Raw genomic sequence first — 10061 nt, 5'->3', positions numbered from 1 at the left:
GCCCATTTGTTTGGACTCCTCGGCATCCCTTCCTCTTTACATCCTGTGAAAGATGTAGGTAAACCAAGTTAAGGCATTGCAGCCTCTAAATTAAGCACACCACAATAACATTTACCAATCCTGCTACCTGTGGAATTCTGGGAGTTGAAATCCTCACTTCTTAAAATGGCTAAGGCTGAGAAACACTGGTTTAAACATTGGTGTTTGAACATGCAACTAATTTTTTTTTTTAAATTATTTACCACCCATCTCATAGCAAACATTCTGGGTGGCTTTCAGCATTAAAACTTTTTAAAAACCTAACAAAATGTCATTTAAAAAAAAAAAAGAAGCAAAAGTAGAATAAATCGGGGGTCCCCAACCTTGGCAACATTATGCCTGGTGGACTTCAACTCCCAGATATTCTGGGACTTGAAGTCCTCCAGTTGCCAAAGTTGGGGACCCCTGGAATAAATTATCCATAAGGTTGTTGATACAGCTGCCAAGGCCTCCCCCACCAAATCTCTTACCTCTCCTGACATTTCCTCTAGAATTTCTTTTCATTCAAAATAGGAGTTGGCTGAGTGCTCAAAGCTTCTTCAGGGTCTGTGAAGGCTTGTTGCAGCATGGAAAGGAGGTTGTTTGCAGGGAAGGGGGTTAAAAAAAAACCAAGCAAGAGAGCAGCTACACCTGTGCGATCCAAATCTCACCCTTTTATGTACTGTGGTGCAGGGGTCTCCAACCTGGGTCCCTTTAAGACTTGTGGACTTCAACTGGGAGTTGAAGTCCACAAGTCTTAAAAGGACCCAGGTTGGAGACCCCTGCTGTGGTGCATATACATGGGGAGGGGTTTTAACCACAGCGTGGCTGTGGCCATCTTGACATTCCCACATTCTTTCCTATGTCAGTTTGTTTTAATTGTATAATATGACCTGCCCAATCTCTTGGTCAGACAAATTGTAGGGGAAGCCTGAGTTCAAATGCAAAATGCTGATCAATATCAACCTAACTACAGGTAATCCTCGACTTATGACTATAATTGAGCTCAAAATTCATGTTGCTAAGTGAGACATTCATGAAGTGAATTTTGCCCCATTTTATGAACCTTTCTTGCTGTGTTTGTTAAGTGAATCAGCGCAGTTGTTACGTTAGTAACACGGTTGTAAAATGAATCTGGATTCCCCACTGACTTTGCTCATCAGAAAGTCAGAAAAGATGATCACATGACCCCGGGATACTCTAACTGTCATAAATATGAATCCGTTGCCAAGCATCTGAATTTTGATCATGTGACCATGGGGATTTGATCACGTGACCGTGGGAATGCTGCAAATGCTGTAAGTGTGGAAAACGGTCATGTCACATTTTTCAATGCAGTTGTAACTTTGAATAATTTTTTTAAAAAATTATTTTTATACATCTCACTCTATGAAAGGTTTGATTATCGGGTTTCATACAGTCCAACATAAATAATCATAACAATATTATTCTTAATAATTGCAATCCATTTTCATTTTTGAATTTACTAACATATAGTTTCAACTCTAAACCTTCTCATAATTCTATCATACTTAATATCATCTTAATAGCTATTTTTACTATTTTCCCCCTCATATTTCTACTTCCATTTTAGCCCTCTTTTTTTCTCCCTTCCCCTATCATTCTAATAATCACAGATGTGATCTTTCCTTTTTCGATTATTCAATATTCAATATTCCAGTATCTCAATCATAAACTTTCTCTCTTTGTTAATAATCACATTTTTAATGTATATTATTGTCTCCAGTCCTTCATTTCTTATATTCTTCTAGCGTATATTCAAAAGTATTTTTTATCTTTTACATCACATATAATTATATAATTCTATAATTCTAATATTCATACACTTTGTTAAGGTATTTTCATAAAATGTTTTACGTCACACTCCTTTGAATGTAACTTTGAATGGTCACTAAATGAACTATTGTAAGTTGAGGTCTACCTGTATTTCTATTCTTCCCAATTCCAAATACTATTGTCAATATTCAAAGTGCATCTTTCAATTTCTTTCCTCCTCTTAATTAAGCTTCCCAAATTCTATCTTAACGTCCCTCTCTGAATACTTTGACGTCATCTGCTTCTTACAAGTCTCCACTAAGCAATTCCAACTTGATATCAAGTTTCTCTACCACTTCACAATGTACCAAATCCATTTCCTCGTCCTCCTCAGGAATCTCTGGTGAAGCTGTTGCTGAGAAGGAGGCAATGACAAAGCACCATTTGGTCAGGTGTTTCTAGGTTTCCACAAGGGCCTATCTAATCACTCAAATAATAAATTGAAAGGGTCACATCCACTATAAAAAGTTACAGGTGCTCCCAGATTCTTGGCTTATAGTTAACTCACTCACATACTCCCAGCCCTGATCAACAGTCCACACTCTCAAATCATTTTCAGTCAAACAATGAGATACAACCCGTTCTTTAGAAGAGATGGAAACCCAGTGGATTTAAAGGAACAGCAAAATGTTATTAGTAACAAGGTGGTTTGTTCTTCTCCTCTCTGTCTCTCTCTCTCTCTCTCTTTCTCTCTCTCTCTCACACACACACTTAACCACTTCCTTTTCAAGAAGGCTGTCAGCAGGGGTGAAATCCAGCAAATCCAGCAGAAATATTTTAGAAGAAGAGTTCTCCACTCCTCTGATCACAACAAAGTACCTTATGCCACCAGACTTGAAATCCTGGGTTTAGAAAATTTAGAACTCCGCCGCCTTCGACATGACCTGAGTATAACTCATAAAATCATCTGCTACAATGTCCTTCCTGTCGAAGACTACTTCAGCTTCAATTGCAACAATATATGAGCACACAATAGATTTAAACTTAAAGCTCCAATCTTGATTGTAGAAAATATGACTTCAGTAACAGAGTTGTTAATGCCTGGAATGCACTACCTGACTCTGTGGTCTCTTCCCAAAATCCCCAAAGCTTTAACCAAAAACTGTCTACTGTTGACCTCACCCCATTCCTAAGAGGTCTGTAACGAGCGTGCATAAGAGCACCAGCGTGCCTACCATTCCAGGTTGTATTCAGTTCATATGGTTTTTTCATGCTTATACTTATATATATTGTTATGTTTGACAAATAAATAAATAAATAAATAAATAAATAAATAAATAAATAAATGTTCTGACAGGTTCTGGAGAACCGGTAGCAGAAATTTTGAGTACTTCAGACAACCGGCAAATACAGTGGGGGGATTCAAATAATTTAACAACCGGTTCTTTGCCCTAATGACCAGCTGGGTGGGCGTGGCTTGGTGGTCATGTGACCATGTGGCCATGGCCAACTCAACATCACTCAGGTCGATGGGCGCTTCACCTTAGCTGTTACAATGTAATAAGGGTTAACCAGAGAGGCAGTTTCTGTAAGCAGGGCAATAAAGATGAGGCTAGAAACACCACCAGAATGTTTCCTTCCTGCCTTCCTTATAGGATTAGCCCTGTAAAGTGGAAAAAAGCAAAATAAGATTCCTTCCAACAACCGGTTCTCCGAACTGCTTAGAAAGTTAACAACCAGTTCTCCCGAATAGGTGCGAACTGGCTGAATCCCACCACTGAGCAAATACCACTTCTGACTGGCCCCAGAGTGGGATGGGAATGGAGATTTTGCAATATCCTTCCCCCTGGAGTGGGGAGGTAATGGGGATTTTGCAGGATCCTTCCCCGGTCATGTCCACCAAGCCACACCCACAGAACTTGTAGTAAAAAAAATTGGATTTCCCCACTGGCTGGCAGGCACTGGCCAGTGGGACAGAAGACACCAAGCTGAGATCCAAAGATGATTGAAAGAGTCACCCCTTTTATTCCCCCAAAATCCTTGCTTTGTGGATTCTCAAGAGGGGTAGCTCTTGGTGGGATTTGGGGAGGGGTTGCCCATGTGGTCAGGCCCAACTTTTGTCTGATTCAGGTAACATTTTTTCCTTAAGGGCTTGTCTCCTTCTTAACTATGGTATTTTTCGCACTATAAGATGCTGAGGATCATAAAACACACCTAGCTTTTGCGGAGGAAAACAAGAAAAAAAAAATCTGCCTCTGCCTCCATTTCCCAGCAGTTTGGCTCCTTGCAGCAAACAGCCTGATTTAGCACAAGCAGCTGATTGGCGGTTGGATTAGCCTCCCAGACTATCATCAATCAGCTGTTCCAGGCTGCGGGGATCAAGACCCACCATTGCTGTCGCCACCCATTGCCACTGTCGCTTATCGCCACCTTCGTGTGCCCCATTTTCAGCCTCCATGCGCCACATTTTTGGCCTCTTTGCGTCCTGTTTTCAGCCCACTCCAGGTGGCGGGGATCGCTGGCACCGCCTATCACCGCTGAATGGCAACGGCGATTGGTGTGATTGGCGGCGGCAGCAGCAGCGATTCAGCTGCCTGAAACAGGCCAAAAACAGGATGCATGGAGGCCAAAAATGGTGTGCGCGAAGTCGGCAATGGGTGGAGGTGATCCCCGCAGCCTGGAACAGCTGATCGGCAGTATTCCGGAAGGCTGATCCAACTGCCAACCAGGCTGCTTGTGCTAAATCAGGATGTTTTGAAGTTGACCAGGTTGTTTGCTGTTTGCTGCAAGGAGGCAAATTGCTGGGAGGCAGAAGCCAAAGGGTGGGGGCTGGTGGTTGGGTGAGGCTTCGGCAACATTCACTCCATAAGATGCACAGACATTTCCACCCACTTTGGGTGGGTGGGGGAAGTGTGTCTTATAGACCAAAAAATACGGTACCTCCTCTCTGAAACACACACACACTGCTTGTCTACTCCCCCCCAGCTGAGCTTCTGGTTTCCGGCGTGCGCATGTGCACTGGTCATCGGGTCTTCTGGTTTCTGGCACTCATGCACATGCGAAGACCAGCTGGCCGACGTGCATGTGTACGCTGGAACCCAGAAGAGCAACGGGCGATGGCTGGCCTGCCTGGAGAGATGGCTCTGTGGGCCACTTCCGGCACGCGTGCCATAGGCCGTTCCAGTGACTGTTCTCACTGTCAGGAAATGTCTAGTTAGTTCTAGGTTGGATCTCTCCTTTACAGGTTTCGGGTGATCCAGTCCGAACCGGGAGCATTTCACCCCTGGTTAGTAGGTTTTGTGGGGTCTAATCAATCTACTTTTTTTATTGTATAGGGCAGGCGTCTGCAACCTTAAATACTCGAACAGCCATTTGGACCTGTTTCCCACAGAAAACACTGGGAGCCACAAAACCCCATGCCTGACTATTTCTTGCGCGGTCACAAAATTAGCATATGTAGTTGAATTAAACGTTTCTTCTGAAACTTTTCTTGGATTTATCCATGGTGCACAATAAATTGCATACCGGTGGGTGTCGCACATTGGCGGTTGTGACGCATATTTTGAGTGACAGGGAGCAACAGCAGAGGGGTGAAAGAGCCACATGCGGCTCCAGAGCCGAGGTTGCTGACCCCTGTTATAGGGGCTACTTGCTGAGTATGCCATTATTCCTTTCATGTCAGGTTCAATGTGTCTTACTCTGAATCTTTGTGCTCTGCAGTTAATTCTGAAACATAAATTATTGTTCTTTTATTTATTTATTCGTTTTCTATGGCTGCCCATTTCAGCCAAAGACTTTGGACTTCTTATTGGCCCATTCATACCAGTTGCCCTTCTTCCTTGTCTTCCGGCATTTTAGGTTGTTATTTATGAACCATCTAACAAACAAAAACCTTCACAGAAGGATAATCACAATAAACACTGTCTGTGCAATGAATTCTTGCAGTAGCCAGCCACCCACGAACTCTTCCAGCTTCTTCTATTCCTTCTGCGCCAATGTCCTATTTTATTCCCCAAAGACAGCAGAATACTGTAGCCATTAAGAGTCTGATTAATGAAGCTAGAAGAAAGGAGGCTGAAGTGAAGGAAAGAGAAGTGAAGCAGGTACAAGAACAGATTGTGATGGAAGAAGATTTATTGCAAGTGTTGGAAATGAAAAGGGGGAATTACAATTAAAATCCAGAGAAAAGATGGGGGAAGAAGGGAAACATTATACATGGTTCCAATATGGACAATTACAAGCTAGATGGAAATTAGATCAAAAAATAGGTGTTAAGCAAACTGAGGATAATTTGTTAAAACAAATGAGAGATCAAGGCCAACAGCATATTAAGAGGTTGTATAATGTATTAGTAGAAATAGACTCAGAGTCCGAACTAGTTAAGGATTGTATGATTAAGTGGGCACAAAATTTTCAGCAACCAATAATGTTGGAAGCTTGGGAAAGAATTTGGGTGAGGAATGTTAAATTTACACAAGCGCAAAATATGAGAGAAAATTTTTATAAGATGTTTTATAGATGGCATTTAGATCCCAAAAAGTTGTCATGTATGTATCCTAATGTACAGGCTAAATGTTGGAGATGCGATTGTGAAGATGCCACTTATTACCATATATGGTGGACTTGTAAAAAAGTTAAAGCATTTTGGATTAAAGTATGGTGGATCATGCAGAATATTTTGAAAAAGAAGATTAAGTTTACTCCGCAGTTCTTTCTACTAGGAATTATTATGGACTGTACAGCTATAGAGACTAAATTGATTTTGAACTTAATAACAGCCGCAAGACTTTTGATTGCTCAGTATTGGAAGAAAGAAGAATTACCTACAATTGAAGAATGGACACTCAAAGTATCAAATCTGGCAGAGATGGCAAAAATCTTTGCTTACTTGAAAGACTATACACTAGAAAAATATATTTTAGAATGGAAAATGTGGATTGATTATATTCAAAATAAGTATCAGATAAAAAAATATCGAATAGCATATGAGTAAATTTAGGAAATATTTTGTATTAGATATATTTTTGAAGGAGAGGGGAATTGAGAGTGTGACTAAGTGTGGTGTGACTAGAGATTATAATTTAGGAATTATTTTGGATTATGATTGTTAGTTTTGATACCCTGCATTTTGTTCTGGGAAGTCGGGTGGGGGTGGGGGTAAGGGGAGGGAATTGGGGGTTTGGTAGAGATGGAGTGATGGTTAATGTACAGGGATTATTGAAGATGTATAAATATAATTAATGCAGGGTCGGGTCTGCCCAGTTACCATTTTAGAACGGTGAGGAGGAGAAAAGAGAGAGTAGGAGGTAGGAAGAGGAGAAGAGGAAGGAAGAGGGGTAGAAGAGGGAGAAGGAAGGTGTAGGGTGGAGGGAGGAGAGGATGTAGATAAGAGAAGGAGAGGAAGGTCTGGAAAGTAGAAGAAGGTAGAAGAGGGAAGAGTGTTAAAAAGGGGGGGGGGTGACTGGGCAAGCCCGACTAATTGTATATAACTGTACATTGGATGAATTATTTGATATGATTGTAAAAATAAAACTTAAAAAAAAAAAAAGAGTCTGATTAATGAAATGATCTTTTTGAAAATCCAGAGGCTGTTGACCTATTTCAAGCATTTTCTGCTCCTAAGCATAAAAATATGCAACTTCATAATGGGTTCAACCAAAAAGTGGCACCAAAAAAAGAGAAGGAAAAGGAGAATAAAATATAATTTGATTATTTTAAAGTTTTAAAACAGCACCTGGAGCTTGAGGCTCAGGACAAATGAACCTCTTGGTTCCTCTGCACACCTGGCCTGCTCCTGGTTGTTGGATGTCGTTCTGCAAAGGTGTCATATGAAATATGACCTACTAGGAAAAGAACTGTCATATATATAACATTGTCAAATCTTTATTACGGTGAAAGACCAGCACTAGGTTCGTGGGATACATTTCATTTTTTAAAAAAAACAAAATAATTGAGGAATAAGAATGATTATTATAAACAGCAAAAAGATATAAAAAAGGAAATATATATAAAAACAGAAGTTTAAATAGCAATAGCACTTAAGACTTATATAGTGCTTTCCATCCCTCCTTAAGCAGTTTACAGTCGGCATATTGCCCCCAACAATTTGGGTCCTCATTTTACCCACCTGGGAAGGATGGAAGGCTGAGTCAACCTTGAGCCTGGTGAGATTCAAACTGCCAAATTGCAGGCAGCCGGCAGTCAGCAGAACTAGTCTGCAATACTGCATTCTAACCACTGTGCCACCACGGCTCATTTTTTTCTCCTCCCTTATGTCCAATACTGAGATATGATTCACTAAAGAGAATAAGACCAAAAATTAAATTGTTAATTTGCATTTCCAATGGGAAATCAGAAATGAAAATCAGGGCTTTTCTACACTCATCACTATCTGCCTCATGTGGATTTTCTTGTGTGCCTTAAGGGAGGAATAATGTGTGAAACACCGTCTACACTCTGGGCATCTGAAAGGTTTCTCCCCTGTATGTAAACCTAAATGATTTATAAGTTTAGATCTAGTACTGAAACCTTTCCCACATTCTGGGCACTCATATGGTTTTTCTCCTGTGTGAGTCCTATGGTGTACTACCAGATGGGAATTCTGACTGAAACATTTCCCACAATCAGGACATTCGTACGGTTTCTCCCCTGTGTGAGTCCTCCGATGTATCACCAGCTCACAATTCCGACTGAAAGTTTTCCCACATTCGGGACACTCGAACGGTTTTTCTCCTGTGTGAGTCCTCTGGTGGATGACCAGGTGGGAATTACGATTAAAATTTTTCCCACAATCTGGACACTCATAAGGTTTCTCCCCAGTATGAGTTCTCTGGTGTATCACCAGGCCAGAATTCCGACTGAAGCTTTTTCCACAATCAGGACACTCATATGGTTTCTCTCCTGTGTGACTCCTCTGGTGTAGCACAAGGTGGGAATTCCGACTGAAACTTTTCCCACAATCCGGACAATCATAAGGTTTCTCCCCAGTATGAGTCCTTTGGTGAGTCACGAGGTCAGAATTCCGACTGAAACATTTCCCACAACCTGGACACTCATATGGTTTCTCCCCAGTATGAGTTCTCTGGTGTAATACCAGCGCATAATTCCGACTGAATCCTTTCCCACAATCAGGACACTCATACGGTTTCTCCCCTGTGTGAGTCCTCTTATGTATCACTAGGTCGGAATTCTGAATGAAACTTTTTCCACAATCTGGACACTCATAGGGTCTTTCTCCTGTGTGTGTTCTCTGATGTATTACCAGGTCAGAATTCTGACTGAAACTTTTCCCACAATCTGGACACTCATACGGCTTATGTCCTGTGTGCATCCTCTGGTGTATCACCAGATTGGAATTCTGACTAAAACATTTGCCACAGTCTGGACACTCGTATGGTTTCTCTCCTGTATGAGTCCTCTGATGTATCGTTAGGTTGGTATTCCGACTAAAACCTTTTCCACAATCCGGACACTCATAAGGTTTCTCCCCTGTGTGAGTCCTCTGGTGCATCACCAGGTGAGAATTCCGACTGAAAGTTTTCCCACAATCTAGACACCCATATGGTTTCTCCCCCATGTGAGTCCTTTTGTGTATCACATTTCCTAAAGCTATTTGCCACATTGAGGGCAGTGGGTGGGCTTTTCTTCAGTTTGTGTCCTCTCATGCATTATCAGCTGTGCTCTGCAATCTGTGCTTTTCCCTACAATATGCATATTGTGGCGGTTTTCCACCAAGGATATTATTTGGATTCTCAAGATCAAAAATATTTTAGATCTCTTCTTGGATGGAGCTTTCATTCAAGCTATTCTTCCTTGCTTCACAGAGTGAAGCTTGAATGCCTGCCTATTCTATGTGACTATCAATTGACCACTTCCTCCTGCACTGATTTCCAGATTATGTATGCTTTCTCTGAATTTGAAAATAATCCCCCTTGACCTTTTTTTGCAGTATTTCCTTGAGTTCTACATATTCATTTTTTTCCAATTTAAAACTCTCTTCATCTCTTTTGTCGGTCTACTGCCTGGAGAAGTAGAGGTCTTTTGTAGTTTTCTGGAGGCGGAGAAAAACACTTTCATTGCTGGCTGGATTTGCTTTGCTTTTAATGCTGCTTGGGATTCTCATTTGTCCGGAATTCTCTTCCTAGCATCTTTCTGGTCTACAAGATTAACATAAAAGGTTAGTTTAAAAGGTTAGATTGACATAAAAGTTTTATAAAATGGCTGCAGAAGAAAGAAAAAACATGCATTATAATGGAAAAAAAATATGC

At 41.1% G+C, this 10061-nt stretch overlaps 1 protein-coding gene across 4 annotated transcripts in view; it reads right to left on the bottom strand.

Annotated features, from left to right (window-relative positions):
* Window positions 1–7659: 7659 nt before the first annotated feature.
* The window catches only part of LOC131192500 (zinc finger and SCAN domain-containing protein 2-like), a 30191-nt gene continuing 27789 nt past the window's right edge, over window positions 7660–10061 (bottom strand). For 3 of the 4 annotated variants that reach the window (XM_058171690.1, XM_058171689.1, XM_058171691.1), the window contains exon 2: window positions 7660–9950. In XM_058171690.1, the coding sequence (XP_058027673.1) occupies window positions 8159–9415 (1257 nt within the window). In that variant the 5' untranslated portion in view covers window positions 9416–9950 and the 3' untranslated portion in view covers window positions 7660–8158. The remainder of the gene's footprint in view (window positions 9951–10061) is intronic. The other variant, XM_058171694.1, reaches the window with a different exon arrangement.

Source organism: Ahaetulla prasina, chromosome 2 (assembly GCF_028640845.1).
Source record: "Ahaetulla prasina isolate Xishuangbanna chromosome 2, ASM2864084v1, whole genome shotgun sequence".
Classification (NCBI taxonomy): Eukaryota; Metazoa; Chordata; class Lepidosauria; order Squamata; family Colubridae; genus Ahaetulla; species Ahaetulla prasina.
This window is presented reverse-complemented; position numbering and strand designations above follow the sequence as displayed.